At 40.4% G+C, this 22,300-nt stretch overlaps 1 protein-coding gene across 1 annotated transcript; it reads left to right on the forward strand.

Annotated features, from left to right (window-relative positions):
* Window positions 1-356: 356 nt before the first annotated feature.
* Window positions 357-21,309, forward strand: DRG1 (developmentally regulated GTP binding protein 1). Its single transcript, XM_008710590.2, has 9 exons — window positions 357-516; window positions 1,428-1,551; window positions 3,370-3,545; window positions 9,762-9,831; window positions 13,119-13,288; window positions 15,672-15,802; window positions 17,147-17,314; window positions 17,588-17,710; window positions 21,002-21,309. The coding sequence occupies exons 1-9, from the start codon at window positions 475-477 to the stop codon at window positions 21,099-21,101; spliced, it is 1,104 nt and encodes a 367-aa protein (XP_008708812.1). The 5' UTR covers window positions 357-474; the 3' UTR covers window positions 21,102-21,309.
* Window positions 21,310-22,300: the final 991 nt, after the last annotated feature.

Below are 22,300 nucleotides of genomic sequence, written 5' to 3' on the forward strand. Positions count from 1 at the left end.
GGCGAGGAAAAGGAGTAGACAGCTCGAGTCCGCTTTTAGCTCACGCCCTAGGTCGGAAGGCTGCGGGTCTAGCCGGCAGTAACGAAACACCATTCCTCACACACCACGCGCCGGGCGCGGAACAGTGCGTGGGCGCAGGTCCGGCAGGGCGGGGCCGAGCGGCGCGCGACCCTCCGCGCGCTCGGGGAGGCACAGACCCGGGCGGCCTCTCTGGCCCCCACTCCCGCGGGCTCTATGACACCGCGCTGGCTCGCGGGACGGGGCGGGGTTGGTTGAGGGGGAGGAGACCTCTCCAAGCTGTACATCTCGCGGTGAGCCGCGAGTTGAGCTCTCTCGCGAGAAATAGGAAGTACCGCGCTTGCGCGTTGCGTAGGACTTCCTGGCCTTGGCAGGTCCCCCGGCGGTTGTCTGAGGGGCGGTAATCCGTGCGGAGGCCACTACGCTTTCCTCCCAACCCCGCCGTGACTCGCCACCATGAGCAGCACCTTAGCCAAGATCGCGGAGATCGAAGCCGAGGTAATGGGCAGAGCTGGCGCTTCACTGTCCCTCGGAGTGTTCTTTTTTAGGTAGCGGTGCTCTTGCCTGTACTCCCTTGAGCTGCATCAGGACCGGCCCAGTTTCTCCGACCCGCCTCAGCCCGGCCCCGAGTCCCCCGACTCCGCTTAGTACGGGCCCGCGTCCCCCTCTACCCGGTCCTGCGTTCCCCGACCTCCCTCAGCCTCCACTGGAGGCCCCCCCCCCCCCCCGACTCCCCTCAGCCGGGGCCTGCGTTCCACACTCCTGCTCCTTGGTCGGTACCCCGTTCCGTGTTCGGTTCCTGTCCGAACATCGATCCTCTCAGTCTTCCTTTTTCTGTGAGCAACACAATCCTCTCCGCCCCCCTACTCCAGCCCTGACCCGCTCACGCACTTCAGTATCTTTCATCATCTCCCAAAACTCATCTCCCTTTCTTCAATCTCTACTTTGAAGACCGCGTTTCCCAGAATATTGCTCCCAGGAATGGATCTGGGATAACATGTGCGGTAGCTGTTGATTCCACCTGAATTACTATGTGATTCTGTTGTCTGAAGTGCTCAGAGCTCTTTAAAATCCGGAAAGTGGTGACCTTATATCAGATGGTGCATACCAGGTACAAGCAGTAGAAAAGGACTCCGCAGCTGAGTTTTAGTCTGATCTGTGGATGCTGATTGCCATGACCGTGGTCATGTTTCTTCTTTGGGCCTTAGTTGTTCGCCCTGTAATGAGAGGAATGGGGTGGGTAATGAAGAGAATGACTTTTCACTCTTTTTTAAGTATGACTAAAATGGGTATATTGACATTAGGTAAGATCTAGAAAAAAATCATTCACAGTTGGGGGAGAGTTCATTCTGGATATTTTACCCTGTAGGAACTGCTTCTGATTTATGGCTGTGATTCCTCCCTTTCAGATGGCTCGGACTCAAAAGAACAAGGCCACAGCACACCATCTAGGGCTGCTTAAGGCTCGCCTTGCTAAGCTCCGTAGAGAGCTCATTACCCCAAAAGGTGGTGGTGGTGGTGGGCCAGGAGAAGGTTTGTGTTTTTCTTCAAAAAAATTTTTGTGGTGTAATTTCTGTCAAAATAATATAGGTGTATGGTTTAAAAGTAATTTTAAAATGTCTGTAATAGTAGTAGATTTGTATTTTCTAATCCTTAATTCATGAGTTGTGTTTATTCTGTTGGTTTCAGAGGCGAATGAATGTTGTCTAAGTGATAAACTAGAGTTTTGTGTATATCCTTTTTTTTAAGTTTATTTTTTTATAATCCCTATGCCCAGCGTGTGTCCCGAACTCAAGATCTTGAGATCAAGAGTTGCATGCTCTTCCAACTGAGCCAGCCAGGCACCCCTATGTGTATCCTATATTGATCCAAAATAGGTTTTAATTGGCTTACAGGAATACCTAAATACATACATCAACAAGGTAAAAAATAAGTAAGGAAATTGATGCAAAGGGAAGTGAAGGTACGAAGAATAATTTGAAGCAAGAGAGATAAGGTTAGGACCAAAATAATGTCATAAAGTCTGTACACTTCCCAGAGGAGGGCCACGAATTTGGCTTTGAAGTTGTTTGCAGCTATTAAAAAAAAAAAGAAAGAAAGAAAATCCAGTCAGTCACAGAGTTCCTAGAGTTTGTAAGACAAAGAAGAAACCCATTTTTATTTATTTATTTTATTTTATTTTTAAAAACTTTTTTTAACTTAAATTTTGTTTTTAATTCTGGTAACATTAACAATGTTATATTAGTTTCAGGTGTACAATATAGTGATTCAGCAATTCTATACATTACTCAGTGCTCATCACAATACGTGGGCTCTTAATCCCCTTCACCTATTTCATCCATCCCTCCACCTCCCTTCTAGTGACCATCTGTTCTGTCTAAGAGTCTGATTTTTTGTTTCTCTCTTTTTGCTTTTGTTTTGTTTCTTATATCCCACATATGAAGAAACCTGTTTTAATTAATCAATTTATTAATTAAAATATTTTATTTATTCGACAGAGCCAGTGAGAGAGGGAACACAAGCAAGGGGAGTATGAGAGGGAGAAGCAGGCTTCCTGCCGAGCAGGGAGCCCGATGCGGGGCTAGATCCCAGGACCCTGGGATCATGACCTGAGCCGAAGGCAGACGCTTAACGACTGAGCCACCCAGGCGCCCCTGAAGAAAACCATTTTTAAAAGATTTTATTTATTTATTTGAGAGAAAGAGAGCACATGTGCGAGTGCACACACACAAAGGGGGGGGATGGACAAGGATAAGCAACTGAGAGCAGAGCCGTATGGGCTTGATCTCTTAACCCTGAGATGACCGGAGCAAAATCAAGAGTTGGCTGCAGCTTCACTGACAGCCACCCAGGCGACCCACCCATTTTTAGATCAATTATTATATAATCTTTGAGTGTTAAATACTACGGGTATTAGAAAGGTGTGTAATAGTGTAAGTGGTAGAGGAATAAAATTTCTAAATAAATACTCCATTAAACAATGTTAGGGGTACCTGGGTGGCTCAGTCAGTTAAGCATCTGCCTTCAGCTCAGGTCATGATCTCAGGATCCTGAGATCCAGCCCCATGGGGCTCACTGCTTGTCGGGGAGTCTACTTCTCCCTCTCCCCCCCGCCCCCGCACTTGTGCACGCATGCTCTCTCTGTCTCAAATAATTAGATAAAATCTAAAAAAAATTAAAACAGTGTTAATTGCTATTTTGTGTGCTTGAAGTTCTGGAGAGGTAAATTATACAAAGTTGGAGAAATATGTCCTAGATAGATAGGCTACTAGAATGTGAAAGGAATTTCATGAATCTCAACACTTCAAGAGATAACTTTCCTCTTCTTTTTGATATTTATTGATTTTTTAGGTTTCGATGTGGCCAAGACAGGTGATGCTCGAATTGGGTTTGTGGGTTTTCCATCAGTGGGGAAGTCAACACTGCTTAGTAACCTGGCAGGGGTATATTCTGAGGTGGCAGCCTATGAGTTCACTACTCTGACCACTGTGCCCGGTGTCATCAGATACAAAGGTGCCAAGATCCAGGTAAGTCAGGCCTGCAGGCCACAGATGGGAAGAAATCCATTCTTTCATTCATTTAAAAAGCACTTATTGGAAGCTCTCTGTATGCTAGACCTGATCTTTGACCTACTAGGCCCTTCCTGTCTAGCAAGGAAGATAGAACAGTACATAAAGACAGTAACCCAGTGGGATAGTGTTTGTGAAAACACGGAGAAAGAAGGGACTACTTTTTCACCTGAGGATATTGGGGAAATGTCTGGTAAGACTAGAAAAGCTTTATGTAGAAAATGACAGTGCAGGTGGTTGTTGAAGTTCAGGTAGAATTTCATCAGCCAGAGAAGGTAAAGGGCAGTTTCAGGTAGCCCTAATGGTAAATAGCATGCTTGGGTGCAAGCTGAGGTGTGGGACAGGAGTGGTAGAAACTGAATCTGGAAAAGTAGGCTGGAACTGAATTATGAAGGGCCTTGTGTGCCTGCTAAGGAATTTGAATTTTATCTTATATGTAGCTAGGAACCATCAGAAACTTTGTAATAAAGAAATAACAAGATCCTTTTATTTTTTATTTTTGTATTATTTGGTGAGATCCTTTTTAGAAGATAATTCTTGTCTGTGAGGCCTAATGAAGTTGGTGTCATAAGTTTTTCTTAGGTGATGGATTTAGGGCTTCCATATGAAGAGTCCCTTTGGGTATGAAAGTGGGTGTGTGCAAATGTAAGCTTTAATGGGTCATATTCTTGTTGGCTGCACAGCTAAGAAGGCAAGATTCTGAATTCTATGACATTTAAATCTAGGCTGGAGGTTCCCAGACTTTCTTGGCTCACAGCACCCTTAGTGTTTCAGCAATTATTTCCTGGTCCTTTTCTTGTCCCAGTAATTTTTTTTGTCGTGCCCCAGGCCAAAAGAAATACCTAATGGTTCTGTTTGTTAGGTCCAAACAGCTTAAGTATTTATGTCCTTAAAGCCATAGTTATTTATTTACCAGTGGGATGTGTGCGCTCTTACGTACCACGTAACTTCTCAAACCTTGGAATCAGATTGGATACCACCACACTTGTTTCCTTTTCCACATTGGTTTTTGTGTGGTGCTTTTTATTATAGCAACTGATGAAAAATCTAACTTCTCAAAGATTTGGATATGACATAATTGAAAGCAGTGTAGAGTGGGATGTAATGTTGAAATTGTGAGCTATGTGGAGCTACTAGTTCTTTCATTGTTTGACATATATCAAGAATTGCGGTCCCTCTTGAAAATTTAGAGTATCCCTTGGCACCCTTAAGTTCTCTGTGGTGCCCCAGAGTACCTTGGCTCATGGCTTGGAAACTATTGGTATAAGCATTTGTTTTCCCTCTTGCTGAGCTACAGTGAGTTGTGAGGTGCATTTGTGCTTCTTTATTAATCTGAAGTAGGAAGGGACCAGTGTCCTGGTGGTATTTTCAATTTTCCTGCCCATGCGGAGACCATGTTGGGACATGGACCTTTCAGGAACTCCATGTCCAAATGTATATAAAAAGAATGAGGATGCTTGAGCATATCTGGACCACTGCTTGATACCATCTGGTTTTAGAGCCTTGGTGATAATCACAGTTTTGGCAGCTCAGAGGATAACTTCTTCCCTGATGAGATGCTGTTGACACCTCTTTCAGGGCTTTTGAGTATATCAGAGTAAAGAACTATTTAACCCTCTCTTTTCTTGTCTTTCCCGCAAAGCATGCATTTCAGTGTCTCCTGACATGTTAGGGTTTGTTTTTTTTCCCCCCTTTTTTGCACGATGCTTTCTTTTCTGTCTGTGTACTCTCCTCTCCCTCCCACCCCTGCCCCGACTTTATTCAGAAACCAAGTTAAGGTGTACATAACAGGATGAAAATGACCGCCCTTAAATGTTTTTTAAGTAGCTGTTTTGTGGCAGAGTGCTCATTATCTGTGACATGGAGGGAGAGGTGTACAAAATTAGAACCATTTAATAAGCATTATAAGGAAGGAAAGTTCTGGTTTTCTGTTAGGAAGGATGATGTTTTTAACAGTAAAGGTGCCTAAGAATGGAATGGTACCTCTTGAGGTAATGAATCACTGTGTCTGGAGGTGTTTTAAGTAGTGGGCTGTTATAAAGCAAACTGATGTATCACATAGGCAGAGATTAGCCTGCAGAATGGGTGTTCAGTTTTAAAAATTATGGGGCTTATTTTCACCTTGCTAGGGTCCCTAGGACTTCTTTTGTTCTATATAAATAATTGCCTTGCACGTTTAACTGCTTTAACCTCTAAAGGCATTTGAGTTTGAGTTAGTTTAATGTTAAATTCTTAAAATCCTCCAGTTTCATGATTTAAAAAAAATTTTGTTCTTGTCTCTTTGTTGTAATATGGAATTCAGATATGTAAAGCATGGGTTATTTTATTGAGTGGAATTTAATTGCCATGTCTACAGCCATAGCACCCTGAACGTGCCTGATATTGTCTGAAATTTAGTTGCCACGTTTAAATAGTTTGATGTAACTTTAAAAATATTTCCCTGTCAAGAAAAGTTAAATTTAGGTTGTTTTTACTTTTGTAGGGGCTTCAGTAAATTTCCCCCTGTTTTCAGTTGCGATAGTTAGAAAGCCTGTGCTCTTTTCTCTTAGTGTAATATTCTCTCTTTCAGATGGTCTTTCATAGCCATATTCTAGGTTTAAGAGTTTTAGATTTTCCAGATGGATTTTCCTTTTTGCGTTCTTGAGAACATTAGCTAGGCTCAATATACACTAAAACCTTTTGCTGATGTAATATATATGTGTGTGTGTGTGTATATTTTTAGCAGAAGTAGTATATATATTTTTTAGCAGATCAGGATTTACTAAGTGTTAGAAATAGATTATAGAATCTTTGGGAGAGTTGAAGAAGTAGAGTGTAGACTTAGTTTCTAGGAACAATTGATGGTGAACTTTTTGTTTTTTCAAACATCCTTATTGAGGTATAATTCACATACAATAAACTGCAGATAAAGTATACAGGTTGACATAGCTATATACTGGTGAAAAGTTTCTGCGTGCCCCTTCCCTCCTGGTCCCCTTCATCTCCAAGCAATTACTTACTTACATTTTGTCACTACAGATTAGTTTACATGTTGATTTTTACAGAAGTAAGACCATGTGTAAATATAAATGTACTCTTTTTTGGGTGGCCTTTTTTCATTCAACATAATTATTTTCAGGTTCTCTTGTATCACTCATGTTGCTGCCCCTTATGTGAACATCCTACATAATCACTGAAGAATTATGAGGAATAGATTAACATTGATGCAGTAGTCACTAAACTACAGACTTTATTCAAATTTTTACCAATTTTCCCACCAACGTCCTTTTCCAAGATTTTATCTGGGATCATCCTGTGTTGCTTTTAGTCATTCTTCCTTATTCTCCTGCCATCTGTAGTAGTTACTTGGTCTTGTCCTTTAAAACCTTGACACTCAAAGAGTATTGAGGAGTTGTTTCATGGAATGTCCCTTAGTTTGGGTTTGTCAGATGTTTTTTCACAATTAGGTGGAGATATTAGTATTTTGTCAAGAATACCATGAAATGATGGTGTGTCCTTCTCAGTGCATCTTACGGGATTCATGATGTTATATGTCTTGTTTTTGTTTTTAAAGATTTTAGTCATTTTTTGAACACAGAGAGACACAGCGAGAGAGGGAACACCAGCATGGGGAGTGGGAGAGGGAGAAGCAGGCTTCCCACTGAGTGGGGAGCCTGATGTGGGGCTCCATCCCGGGACCCTGGGATCATGACCCGAGCCGAAGGCAGCCGCTTAATGACTGAGCCACCCAGGCGCCCCCATGATGTTATATGTCTTGATTGGTGATGTTGACCTCCATTAGTTGGTGGTATCTGCAGGACTTCTCTACTGTAAAGCTATTATCTTTTTAAAAAAATTATTATCTTTCTTTTTGTAGTTAAATATCTTGGGAGCGGTACTTTGAGAAGATACAAATCCTGTCTCTCAAACTTGCCCACTCATTTTAGTATCCATCTGGATCCTGTCTGCAGCAGTTAGTACTCTGCTTCTTGCCTAATGGTGATTCTTTATTTTTCTCTTACTACATGTTTTTTTTTTTTTTTAAAGATTTTATTTATTTATTTGACAGAGATAGAGACAGCCAGCGAGAGAGGGAACACCAGCAGGGGGAATGGGAGAGGAAGAAGCAGGCTGCCAGTGGAGGAGCCTGATGTGGGGCTCGATCCCGTAACGCCGGGATCACGCCCTGAGCCGAAGGCAGACGCTTAACCGCTGTGCCACCCAGGCGCCCCTTCTCTTACTACATGTTATTAGAATTCTACTATTTGGAAGAGCTGTTCTTTCTCTCATTTATTTATCCAATAATATGTGTCAATGTGGGCTTGTGGATATTTGTTTTATTTTGTGGGTTATAATCCAGTACTGCCATTATTTTATTACTCGTTTTGTTCCAGCTTTGACAATTAGGAATTCCTTCAGGTTGGCTCCCCTGTACTTTCCATAAGCCCCCATCTTTTTGTGAGTACTTTCTTATTTTTTGGCATGACACGATGTTCCATGCTAATCTTAGATTTTTCCCTGCTCCAGGCCTGAAATCAACCACTTCTGAAGGAGCTCTAGTTTCCTTTATTGGAAAATGGTGTTTAGAAATCAAGATCTGGTGTGCTTAATCCTTCCTATGTAGCCTTGTAAATCAATGTAACTAAAGTTTCCAAGTCAGGGCTGATGTATTCAACATAAATTATAAAAGGGTAGCTCAGTTTGGTGTGTTGTATTAGTCTTAGAGGATGTAACATTATTTATTATGTAGTGAAGAATAGGGAGGAACTTTGAGTAGGCTCTTGAAAGGAAAAGTTGAACTGTCTAACACCTCCTGAATTAGTTCTTTTTCATTGTGGTTTAGTTACTTTTAAAATTTATTCATTGTAAGTAATCTCTACACCCATCATGGGGCTCATCAAGACTCAGAGATCATGAGTCTCATGCTCTTCCAACTGAGCTAGCCAGGCGCCCCCATTGTGGTTTATTTAATGTGAAGTATATTTTTATAATGTCAGATAGGCTTATAGCAAAGGCTGGTTTTAAATGATGTTTTGATAAGTTACCACTCTGTTCCTTGTCCATTCATGTGGATAATACAATATTGGCCATATAGTGGACCCTTGATATTTTCAGATTTTATATGTGCTCTTAACTGTTTTCAGTGGACTCTTTAAGGGTTTATAACTAATAGTTCGTAATTTTGCTGAGATGTGCATTTGATTTGTGTGCTATGAAGTTGGGTTTTATGTTCTCACTGTTATGTACATACACTATGAGTTCTGTGAAGTTTTACCTTTACTGCATTTTCTGGGCAATTAAGCAGTCATTTTCAATTGGGGACACACATCAGAGTCACCTGTGGAGCCTTTTGAAGTACAGATCAATATCTGAACCATACTTTGCCCTTTTAAATTAGAATTTGTAGGGATGGGGCTTGGATATCTGCATTTTTAATGGTTTTACAGGTGATTATTTTGTGCTCTCCTGGTTAAGAATGACTGCAGAAATTTTTGTGAATTGGGGAATTTGGAGGATTTGCAACGCTCTCAGTATGTATCATGTGAATATCAAGATTCAGCTATTATCTACAGTAAGGAATTGGTATGGAGGCTCAATCTTCTGAAAAGAAGGAATATTAGAAGATATTTTCTAATATTATATGTAAATATATAATACATATATAATATATATTATTTATTTTAGAGAGGTGGTGGGGAGCAGAGGGAGAGAGACAATTTTAAATAGGCTCTGGGCCCAACTTGGGGCTCGATCTCACAACCCTGAGATCATGACCTGAGCCAAAATCAAGACTCAGACACTTAACCGACTGAGCCACCCAGGCGCCCCTAGAAGATATTAATGTAGAATAATGGGTTTGGCCCTCAAAATGTGACTTATAATCTTTTTGATTTACTAGGATTGTGGTCTTGGGCAAATCATTTAACCTCTGTGAACCTTAGCTAATATCTTTATCTCAGAGTTGTTAGGCATTTTAAACTAGGTAAAGTATATAAAAAACTTGCATATAAAAAAGTATATAAAAACTGACATTTAAATGCATAGTAAAAGTAGTATACACTCAACTTAAAAGGAAGGGTGGATTTGGATCTTTTATACTTTGGATACTTGAAAAATAAATCATTCTTTTTGATCTGTTCAGATTCATGACTTCCTTTTCCCCCTCTCTCCTTTACCCTGTCCTTAATCTTGCAGCTCCTGGATCTTCCAGGTATCATTGAGGGTGCCAAGGATGGGAAAGGTAGAGGCCGTCAAGTCATTGCAGGTGAGTGGTCCAGGGCCACCATCATGGGATATCATCCCTTTATTGGGTAGTGTTCCTTTAGTTGGGGACTGTTGGACTTAAGAGATTTTACCACAATGAAGGGCCTAGTTTTACCTGACTTCTTATTGGAGTAGCTGTCAGAATGTGAAGGAACCTCAGAGAGTAATAGTCCAGATCTCCATTTGAGAAGAAACACTAAGGATGGGAGAAGTGAAGTGCTTCTGCTCATTGTTGCACTGGTTGTGGCCAATTCAGAACTAGAACTTGGGTTTCCTGACTCCCGCCCATGCCTTTCCTTCTTTTCTTTTACTTGAAGTAAAATATTATAAAAGGCTCATCATAAATTGGAACAATCTGCTACTCCACCATTCCTCACCTCCACTGTCATTCCCCATAGGCAACTATTATCATCTCTTCAACTGTTCCTTCTGTTATTTACCTTCATATTTTCAAGTATTATGCTTATATTGCTATTTTACTATTAGTTAATTAATTTTATTTTTTTTTTTTTAAGATTTTATTTATTTATTCGACAGAGATAGAGACAGCCAGTGAGAGAGGGAACACAAGCAGGGGAAGTGGGAGAGGAAGAAGCAGGCTCATAGCGGAAGAGCCTGATGTGGGGCTCGATCCCGTAACGCCGGGATCACGCCCTGAGCCGAAGGCAGACGCTTAACTGCTGTGCCACCCAGGCGCCCCTAATTAATTAATTTTAGATATCATCTGCTGGTTTCATGTTATGGTAGAGAGTTTCTATACCTTTTTTCCCATTCTTCTTAAAAAATTTTATTTTTATGTTCAAAATCATTAGCCATCAAGGAAATTCAAATCAAAACCACACTGAGATACCACCTTACGCCAGTTAGAATGGCAAAAATAGACAAGGCAAGAAACAACACTTGCTGGAGAGGATGTGGAGAAAGGGGATCCCTCCTACATTGTTAGTGGGAATGCAAGTTGGTACAGCCACTCTGGAAAACAGTGTGGAGGTCCCTTAAAAAGTTAAAAATTGAGCTACCCTATGATCCAGCCATTGCACTACTGGGTGTTTACCCCAAAGATACAGACGTAGTAAAGAGAAGGGCCATATGCACCCCAATGTTCATAGCAGCAATGTCCACAATAGCTAAATCGTGGAAGGAGCCGAGATGCCCTTCAACAGATGACTGGATTAAGAAGTTGCGGTCCATATATACAATGGAATATTACTCAGCTATCAGAAAGAACGAGTTCTCAACATTTGCTGCAACATGGACGGCACTGGAGGAGATAATGCTAAGTGAAATAAGTCAAGCAGAGAAAGACAACTATCATATGATTTCTCTCATCTATGGAACATAAGAACTAGGAAGATCGGTAGGAGAAGAAAGGGATAAAGAAAGGGGGGGTAATCAGAAGGGGGAATGAAACATGAGAGACTATGGACTATGAGAAACAAACTGAGGGCTTCAAAGGGGAGGGGGGTGGGGGAATGGGATAGACTGGTGATGGGTAGTAAGGAGGGCACGTATTGCATGGTGCACTGGGTGTTATACGCAACTAATGAATCATCGAGCCTTACATCGGAAACCGGGGATGTACTGTATGGTGACTAACATAATATAATAAAAAATCATTTAAAAAAATTTTTTATTTTTAAGTAATCTTCACACCTAATTAGCATGGGGCTCAAACTTAAACAACCCTTAGATCAAGAGTCACATGCTCCACTGACTGAGCCAGCTAGTGCTGCCCCGTCCTTTCTTTCAAATAAATTATATCACAGTTTTTAGTTAACTTATCAGTCATAGTTTACATTATTATGTAACGAATGTGTAACTTTTGTTCAGTGCTAAGATAAGTGGAATATTATGACATGGTTTCTTTTCTCTTGACATCTGTTTTTGAAATTTGTTTTTCATGGAGTTAATAATTGTTTCTTTTTTGTTTTGTTTTTATTTACTTTCTTTGTGTTTGCTAATATTTTTCAAATGTTCTAACAGATCAAATGCCTATCAGTCAGTTTTCTAGATAGTTAAATATAGCTCCAAATACAGTCTTACTGATTTCATTCTTTCCCTCACAACCCTGACAGTACTCTCCTGTACCCTGTCTTCTTGCAGTAATCTGGATTGGTTGCTTTCTAGATCAGCACTGTCCAGTAGAGGAAATGGTGTGAATCTGTGCTTTCCAGTATGGTAGCCCCTAGGCATGTGTTGTTATTGAGTGCTTTAAATGACCCTGGTGCAATTGAGGAACCAAATTTCAAATTTTATTTCATTTTTATTAGTTTACATATCCCCATGGCTAGTGGAGTATAGACTTTTTGCCTGGCTATCATCCTGAGACTTTCTTCTCTGTTTTTGTGTGGGATCCTGCTTCCTGGAGAGTCCGTGTCTTTTTTGGGTTCACTTTCATGTTTTGCTGACGCACATGCTTTAGTAAACTTCCAGAGAAAGGATGAATGATAGGTAAATTTTTGTTTTTTCATGTTCGAAAGTGTTTTTGTTCTACCCTTATATTGAATTACTAACTTAGCTATTTATACAATTATGTATCAGAAGTTATTCATGGATGAATATCAGGAACATTATGCTAAATTAAAAGAGTGAGGCACATAAGACTATATTTTGTGTAATTCGATTTATATGAAATTTTTTAAAAATGCAGACTAACCTATGGTGACAGCAGATCAGTGGTTGAATGGGAATCAAGGGGAAGATTGATTTTAGAGGTGATGGAAATGTTCTCTATCTTGCTTGCCTGTGGTGGTTACACAGGTATATACATTTGTCGTTAGACCATATGCTTAATGTGGATACAGTTTTTTTTTTTGTAAATTACACTGATTTTATATATACATAATATATATACACACACACACATATATATGTATTATATATATGTGTGTGTGTATATATATAATTACACTGATAATAGTGTTAACTAAAAATGTGCCAAGCAGATAGTCTTATGTTTTTAGAATCTTACTGTTTTAAATCTTTCTGAACTTTTTCAGGGATTTAGGTTATTGCTCGGTTCTTACCTTCATTCTGACTTGTTTTTCTGCTAGTGTATCTAGAAGTTAACACATCTAGATATACCAGTGGAAAACCAGGCATACATTGCAGATTGACTTCTGGCATAGAATTCAGTAACCTTAAGAACTTCATGTGTCTGTGTATTTATTAAAAAATCCTTTGTCTTAATGGAACGCCACCACCCCGCACCCCAGCTTTTGAGTATTTGGCTTAGTTAAGTCTTTCATGAGCTTTGCTTGGATATAAATTATTTTTTCCATTCTTCAGTGGCCCGAACATGTAACTTGATCCTGATTGTTCTGGATGTCCTGAAACCTTTGGGACATAAAAAGATAATTGAAAATGAGCTGGAAGGCTTTGGCATTCGCTTGAACAGCAAACCCCCCAACATTGGCTTTAAGAAGAAGGATAAAGGAGGCATTAATCTCACGGCCACTGTAAGTGGAGGTGATATGGGGGCAGGCTGCTGAAGGGACTGGGGTAGAGAGTGGATTGAAGCACAGGGATACTGACCTTTGGAAATTACCTGGCTCCTGCCAGCAAGCACTAACAGAGGTGGCACAGTGACCTTGCAGTGACTAACAGAGTAGGACAGGAATCAATCTCAGACTTAACTTCATTTCTTCTTTTGGGTTATTTATTTGGTGTGGTATGGGAGTATAGACCAGTTTTAATGCTTACATGAAGTAGATGGCTGCTAATATCTTGTGTTCAACACAGATTTATAGAGTGCCTACCATGACCCAAGCATTGTTTTAGGCTCTTGTTGGGCAGAGGGGTAGGTTGGAAGAGAGAGCAAAATAGAAATCTCTTTCCTTACATTCTATGTGGAAAAGTAGTGAACAAGATTAATGAGTTAATACATTATATTAGATGATGATGAAGCTAAGGACAAAAATGAACTAGGAAAAGGGATAGAGAGTGCTGGTGGGAGAGTTAATTAGAGAAATCTTCACTGAGTTGACATGAAGTACTTAACAAAAGGGATATCTTTTTTTTTTTTTTTTTAAAGATTTTATTTATTTATTTGACAGAGATAGAGACAGGCAGCGAGAGAGGGAACACAAGCAGGGGGAGTGGGAGAGGAAGAAGCAGGCTCATAGCAGAAGAGCCTGATGTGGGGCTCGATCCCAGATCGCCGGGATCACGCCCTGAGCCGAAGGCAGACGCTTAACCGCTGTGCCACCCAGGCGCCCCCAAAAGGGATATCTTGGGGAAGAATTCCATATAGAGGGACATCCCAGTGCTGCAAAGCCCTGAGGTACAGCATGCCTTTGCATGTTTGGGGAAGAGCCGAGTGAGCAAGTAGGAGAGTGGTAAGAGATGAAGTCATAGCATAGGGCCATATGTGCTTTTACTTTGCAGGAGATGGATAACTATTGGTTGGGTTCCATCTATGGAGTGAACATGATTTGATTTAGGTTTGGTGGAATCAGTCTAGCTGTTTGTTGAGATCAGGTTGGATTGGGTTAAGAACAGAAGAAACAGAAGCAAAGAAGCCATTTAAGAGGTAATTGCAATAATCCAATCAAGAAGTGATGTTTCTCTCAGAGCAGAGTTTTATAACTGTGGGAGAGATGAGAAGTGGTTGATTATCAAATCAAAACATTTTGAAAGTAGCTGGTAGGAATTAGACCTGGATTGGATGTGGGTTGTGAGAGAGATAACTATAAGATTTTTTCCTGAGCTAGAAAAATAGACTCTCATTACTAAAATGGTAAGACTTTGAATAGGATAGGATTGGAGGGGAGGGGAAGATCAGGATATACAGTTTGAGATGCTAGACACCCAAGTATTACCATCGAATAGGCATATGAGGAATTATTTAGGCTAGAGGTATAAATTTAGTGGATAGCAACTCTAGAGCCATGAACTTAGCTGAGATAACTAGGAATGAATATAAATAGAAAAGAGGTTCAAGGATTGAGCCTTATGCCCCCCCCCCCCAGTGATTATAGGTTGGGATATGGGAAGAATCAGCAAATATGATTTTTTAGACAAAGAAGGAGAAAAACCAGGAGAGTTTGGAATCTTGGAAGCCAAGTAAAGAAACTGTTTCAGATTAGAGGAGTGATCAGCTGTCCAATTCTGCTTGCTTCTAAGTCATAGAATTGAGGACTGAGAATTTCCTACAACATTTAACATTCTAGAGGTCCAGATGATATGACTAGCTCAGAGTTAAGTTGTCCTGCCCAGAAGATCTTTCTTATCCTGTCATAATGTTTGAATTTGAACATTTAGTATTCTTTCTTTCTTTGCTAAGGCTGCCGTAATAAAGTGCCATAGATTGGGTGGCTTAAACAACAGAACTTTATTTTGTCTTAATTCTGGAGGCACTAGATATCTGAGGTCAAGGTATGAGCAGGGTTGGTTTCTTCTGAGGCCTCTACTTGGTTTGTAGATGGCTGTCTTCTCCCTGTGTCTATACCTGGTCTTCCATCTGTGTGTCTGTATCCTAATCTCCCTTTCTTGTAAGGATGTCATTCACATTGAATTAGGGTTCATCCATTTGACCTCATTTTAACTTAGTCACCTCTTTAAAGACCCTATCTTTAACCATAACAGTCACATTCTGAGATACTGGGGTTAGAAATTCAACATATGAATTTGGGTGGGAGTGATTCAGTCCACAACACCTTCATTTGAGGTTGGAAAGATTATTAGTTTTTAAGTATTTCCTAATAAAAGCCAGTTACTCTCATCGAGAATAACAGATTTTAGAAATGAATTTGTACTTTAGAATTATCCAGGTATAATGGTGGATATTTTTGGGAGATTGTTTTTGCTCTGTAACCAGTCATTGTCTTCATGCACATTCAGTGCCCTCAGAGTGAGCTGGATGCTGAAACTGTGAAGAGCATTCTGGCTGAATACAAAATTCACAATGCTGACGTGACACTGCGTAGTGATGCCACAGCTGACGACCTCATTGATGTGGTGGAAGGAAACAGGTACTGACTAAGTATACAGTCTGGTGCCTGAGTTTGAATTTGAAGCCTGTGGTGGAAACAGTATTGGATTATGAATCTGGAAGACATTGATTCTAACTGGCTGTGCAACTGTCTCAAATAATAGTGACCTTGGTTTTGTTAGCTGTAAATTGAAGGGTTGGTTTTGATTTCTAACATTCTTCTTTCCTCTGAAATTTGATTATGATGGTCAAATTCTCCATTTCTATTACTTGCTGAGAACTAGGCCGTTCTCTGAACTGCTGTGTCATATGATGGTGGAAGAGAGTAATTCTCAGTCTGCTCTCTCAGAATTAATCCATCCGAGAAATCCTATAGGCTGTCGTATAGAACTCAGAGCATGCTGGGCTGTATTTGTTCTAAGGGTAACCTAAAGGTATGTAGCTGAAGCCCTATTCCATGAAAAATTACTATTATTAACATTTTAAATTAAACATAAGCCACTGTTAAACTTTTTCCTGGCATTTGAGCATAGTATTGTTCAGTTGCTTTCCTGTTCATTTGTTCCTGTTTATTGGTTGGAATTATTTGATTCTCATTTGAAAACAAATGCCAGTTCTTTGAGTTAGGCATTGTATAAGTGAGGCAATTGAAGCCTGAAAAGTTGTGGCTTGCTATAAATTATTAGTAACCTTAGCTGCCATATTGATATGGACATTAGGATTGTGACATTGTTAGATGTTACGTTTTTTATTTTAAAATTTATCATGAAATATATATACATACATATATATATATTTTTAAAGATTTTATTTATTTATTTAACAGAGAGACAGCCAGCGAGAGAGGGAAGACAAGCAGGGGGTGTGGGAGAGGAAGAAGCAGGCTCATAGCGGAGGAGCCTGATGTGGGGCTCGATCCCATAACGCCGGGATCACGCCCTGAGCTGAAGGCGGATGCTTAACGGCTGCGCCACCCAGGCGCCCCTATCATGAAATATATTAAAAATATATTTACATTTACAGTTCATAAAACAATTTGTGGGAAATTGAGACTTGCCCAGGGGATTTAGATCAGGAAATGACAGAGCTGGGAGTAGATTGAGTCTGTGTGATTCCAAAGCTTGTGTTCCTTTGTGATGCCTCTCAGCTGCATGGCTCATACTGGGGCCTGAGTTTTGTTACTTCTCAACTCATAGTTCAGTTTTTGGACATTCTACCTTATTTTGGGAGGAAGCCTTTTGGGGGCGGGGTTGAGGGGTTGGTCTGCCTCTTACGTTTTGCGAGTCTCTGATTTGGGGTCCTGGGCGAGAGGATGCTGATAATCACACTGACAGCCTTGTTGACGGCTCCAGACTAATGTCCTGTTTTTCTTTTACTTCTGTAGAGTTTATATCCCTTGTATCTACGTGTTGAATAAGATTGATCAAATCTCCATTGAGGAATTGGATATCATCTATAAGGTGCCTCACTGTGTACCCATCTCTGCCCATCACCGCTGGAATTTTGATGACCTGTTGGAAAAGATCTGGGACTATCTGAAACTAGTGAGGATGTAAGTCTTAGTGGAAGGGGTCATTTTGCTGTAGGAATTAAACCAGATTATCCTAAAATGATACTTCTCTGGAGCTCATTGACATAATTTGTCTCTTTTTGGAGATATAAACAAATTAATTTCTGTCATCTGCTAGGCCATATTGAGGACACTTTCTTCCTTAATTGGAGGTTATCTGTGTCTCATCTTTTCAGGGGTGATGGAGGGTTGATTTGCATTCAATACATGAAACATTCCAAGAAGTAGGCAACCTCTGCTCCCTCTCTGTTCTAGTTACACCAAACCCAAAGGCCAGTTGCCAGATTATACATCCCCAGTGGTGCTGCCTTACTCCAGGACTACAGTGGAGGATTTCTGCATGAAGATTCACAAAAATCTTATCAAAGAATTTAAATAGTAAGTATCATGGGCATGTAGTGCCGCCTTTTCCCTGTGAGCTCTTGATTCTACTAACTAGCAGTTCTTAGGTTAGCATTAAAGAAAATGGCATCAGGGGGCCTGCTAAAATGCTTGTTTGGTTAGAACTCTGCAGTGTCTTCCTAAAACCATGCCAAGTTGGAGCAGGAAGAGCTCTAGAAGCCTTGTCAGGTCGGATGGGCTGACAGTACACAGGGCTCTGATTTTCTGTTGTTAATTGGTCTTCCTCTTGGCAAACACAAATGTTAATTCTTCTTGCCAGCATCATACTGGCCTCCAGTGGGTACTGAGACCACCTCTAAACCTTAAGCATGGGTAAATGCCCCTAATTCTCCTTAGTATACTTTCATTGCTGATACAGGCTGAAAAAAATGTTCTAACATCTTTATTTTGAGCTAATTGAGCTAATTTTATTTATCTTATTTTTCTAAAGATTTATTTGTGTGTGAGAGAGAGTGTGTGTGCACCCATGAGCGGGGACAGGAGCAGAGAGAGTCTCAAGCAGACTCCTTACTGAGTGTGGAGCCTGACACAGGGCTTGATCCTACGACCCTGAGACCATGACCTGAGCCAAAACCAAGAGTCGTACGTTCAACCGACAGAGCCACCCAGGCACTCTGAGCTAATTTTAGACTTACAGAAAAGTTGAAAAAATAGTGCAAAGAGTTTCCTTATATCCCTTACCACTTTTCTAACATTATCAGCTCAAGTAACTATAGTATAGTTGTCAAGAACAATTTTTTTCCCCATCGGTTGATGAGAAGATGTGGTGTATATACATAAAATAGGGTATTATTCAGCCATAAAAAAGAATGAAATCTTGTCATTTGCAATGACATGGATGGAGCTAGAGAGTATAATGTCAAGTAAGTCAGAGAAAGACAAATACTATATGATTTCACTCTTGTGGAAATTAAGAAACAAGCAAAGGGGGGAAAAGGAGAAAATAAGAAATAGACTCTTAAGTATAGAGAACAAACGGATGGTTACCAGAGGGGAAGTGGTTGGGGGGATGGGTTAAATAGGTGATGGGGATTAAGGAGTAGTGCACTTGTGATGAGCACTGGGTGATATATGTTGAATCACTATCTTGTACACCTGAAACTAATATAATAAACACTGTTAACTGGAATTAAGGTAAAAACTTTAAAAAAATACTTGTTTCTGATCCTAAGAATACCGGAAGAGTGAAGGCCTTTATTAAACTTCGCATTCCTTTTATCCAAAATAACTGTTTCCCCGTGCAGGTGCTGATTTCCACTATCTTCAGACCTGTACATTTTGGCATATATTTGAATCAGTGAAGGAGAGTCTTGTGAAGTTAGATTATTTTCCTTTTTCAAACTTCATAGATTTCTTTGTAAGTCTTGCCTTCCATGGTGGCAGAACACTGTTCTGTGTCTAGAACTATAAGTTAACAAGGGAATTAAATGAGAAGGGAGAAAAATATTTTGGGGGAAAGACCTGTCAAAGCAAATAGAATTTTATCTGGTCACTATTTTCCTTTTTTTTTAAATTATGGAACAAATAGCATTTAAACCATCTTAATAGAAAAAAATTCAGCGTTAGACCTACAAATTATAACATTTGTCCTTGTTACATTCCGTTTGTCCTTGAATACACGCACATGTTCTTTGATCTTGTACTATGTGTTTTCTGTTACAAGATTCACATTTTTATAACCACATTTTTCCTATTTATTGCTACTTTACATAGTTTTCTTGTGTTCATACACAAACCTTTTAATTTCTTTAATCTAGGATTTATGATAATATGGCCTTTGATATATTTTGCTTCATTGCTCTCCAAAAGAGCTGGACCTATTTACACTGCCATCAACAAAATGGGAGGCACTGATGTTGCTGCAGACACTGAATATGATCGCTAAAAACTAGTTTTCTGGGGACCTGGGTGCTCAGTCGGTAAAGCATCGGCCTTCAGCTCGGGTCATGATCCCAGGGTCCTGGGATTGAGTCTTGTGTTGGGCTCCCTGCTCAGCGGGGAGTCTCCTTCCCCCTCTCCCCTTCCCCTGCTCTCTCTCTCTCTTGCTTGCTCTCTCTCAAATAAATAAATCATCTTTATAATTAAAAAAACAAACTAGTTTTCTAGTTTAAGATTATAAAATGGTTACCTTGCATTTATCTTGTTAGTGTTTTGAAAATTATATATATTTTACTAATGCTGTTATAGTTGTCTTTTTTTCAAAGTGAAATCTTGTTCAGTGATTTCTTTTTGGAACATAGGTTATTTTTGGATTGATTTATTTTAGAGAGAAAAAGGGAGAGAGAGCGCACACGTGAGGCTGGAGGGGTGTGGAGCCCTATGTGGGGCTCTATCCCATGACCCTGAGATCACGACCTGAGCTGAAACCAAGAGTTGGGCACTTAACCGACTGTGCCACCCAGATGCCCTGGAGCGTAGGTTTTTAAAGATGTTTTGTTGCAAAGGCAATACAGTAGCAGTAATGTGGCCGCTATTTTCTATCCCTTGGTACATAGTTCCTAGCCTTTGTGAGGCGGGTCTCAGTGTCTTCACCATTTTCCATCACTAGCACAACATAGATTTAGTATTGGAGGTCTGTAGATAAAAATTACCTTCGTGAGGCGCCCGGCTGGCTCAGTCTGCTTCTCCCTCCCCCTGCTCTTGTGCTCTTGCTCACTTTCTGTTTTTCAAATAAATAAATAAATACAATCTTAAAAAAAATTACCTTTGTAAATTCCAAAAAATCAGAACATACCAATTATGGTGTCTTGGGAGGGAGAGAGAATTTTCCTAGCATGGGTAAGGAGGGAGGCTCTATATTTATTAGTACCCACTGATGGTTTTAGTAGACCCAATAAAAACTGGTATTCTGTAACAATCTATAACTGACACTGTAAGACTCAATTTCTAATCTGAATTATTTCAGAGTACTTTTCTATAACAAACCCATGCTTTCTTCCTTTTAATTTTAAACTAGTCTTGTCACATTTCTTGTTTGTGTTTTTTCTCTTTGACTTTCCTAAATTGGCTCTGGAACAAGAAGAACCACACAACTTCCAGAAGTCTTTGCCACTTTGTATGTGAAGGCTCCGTTGTGCCATACTGCTGGGGAAGCTAACGCCTATGGGCTTTGAATGTGGTCCTTGATGGGGGAGAGAGGATGTTGCAAGCCTATGGTTCTTAAAAGATGGAATGCTAAATCTAAGCAGAAAGGTAGCACCCACATAGCTAGGGTAGAAGCTAGGTGATTATTTACACTGACTTTTTTTTTTTTTCCCTTCCATACAGCGCTCTGGTCTGGGGTCTGTCTGTGAAACACAATCCTCAAAAAGTGGGTAAAGATCATACGTTGGAGGACGAGGATGTCATTCAGATTGTGAAGAAATGAAACCTTCCCCTCTGCCCATCTGCTGGGCCAACTGTAGCAGCTTTTCCCATGATCAAGCACCCTACCCTCCTAGCTTTGGCAGCCATTGGATCAGGATTCAGGGGAGGAAGATGAAGGCACCCAAGCTGGAACTTTACTTGTCTTAACTTAGTGTCACCTTGTAAATTCAACTGCATAAAGGACCTGGTAGGCGAGCCAGCTATGTGCAGTTCATGTGTCATTGTCAGAGTTTGTTTTGGGATGGACTAAATGAGGATGGGTATTGAGGCATTTGCAGAAAGGGTACGTGGGAGCTTGGTCTTAAGTGTGAAATGGATAACAGTGTGACTGCAACATCTTATTTGATGTTTAGTCATGGGGAACCCTTCCAACTTTATGTGGCCTTTACTCAAGTGGTCTTTCGCAGATGATACTGGAAAGAGGAAGGACATGATGTAAGTTAACTGATTATGCCCTGCAAGGCTGGCCCATGTGGGAGATAGTGTCGTGTGGCAGTTGAGTAAAGTACTCTATCCAGACACATCAAGAGTTTGAATTGCGTGGCCACTTCTAATTAGCTGTGAAACCCTGCATAAATTATACAACCTCTATACCTGTCTGTTTCCTCATGTAACATGGAGATGGTAGTAGCACTTACCTTCCAGAGTGGAGACTGTTAGTATTAAAGGAGACGTTACTTGTAAAATACTTAGCATGGTATTTGGCATAGCAGCTTAGTGAATGTTGGCTGTTATCGCTGGTCCCTTTCCTTGACCTGAGCAGCAGGTTTGTGTGTATACATGTGACGCATGGAGGTGGGATGTTAGAAGGAAAGGTGGGGTCAAGACTACTTAAGAGGGTACTGAGGACATAATGAGAGGTTTTGGGCTGAGAATACAGGAATATAGAGGGATCACCCGATACCGGGAAATTGGCAAAAATCTTTGTGCGGTAGACTGGGTTAATGGGAATAATGGCACAGGGAGGGTGTGGTTATGTAGGTACACAGAAGTCTAAACTTGGTAATTGATTGACTTCCTCTTTGGTGAAAAAGAAGACAAAGATTATTTCAATATGGATTACAGGGATAGAGAAGGGTAGTCCCTGAGAAAATTAGGAATGGAAACAGATTTGCAAGAAGACAGAGTTTGATTTTAGATGAAGTGAGCTAGAGCTTCTAGCAGGTTGTGACAGATGGGGATGTGGGATTATCCACATAT

This window comes from Ursus maritimus, unplaced genomic scaffold (assembly GCF_017311325.1).
Source record: "Ursus maritimus isolate PB19 unplaced genomic scaffold, ASM1731132v1 scaffold_33, whole genome shotgun sequence".
Lineage (NCBI taxonomy): Eukaryota > Metazoa > Chordata > Mammalia > Carnivora > Ursidae > Ursus > Ursus maritimus.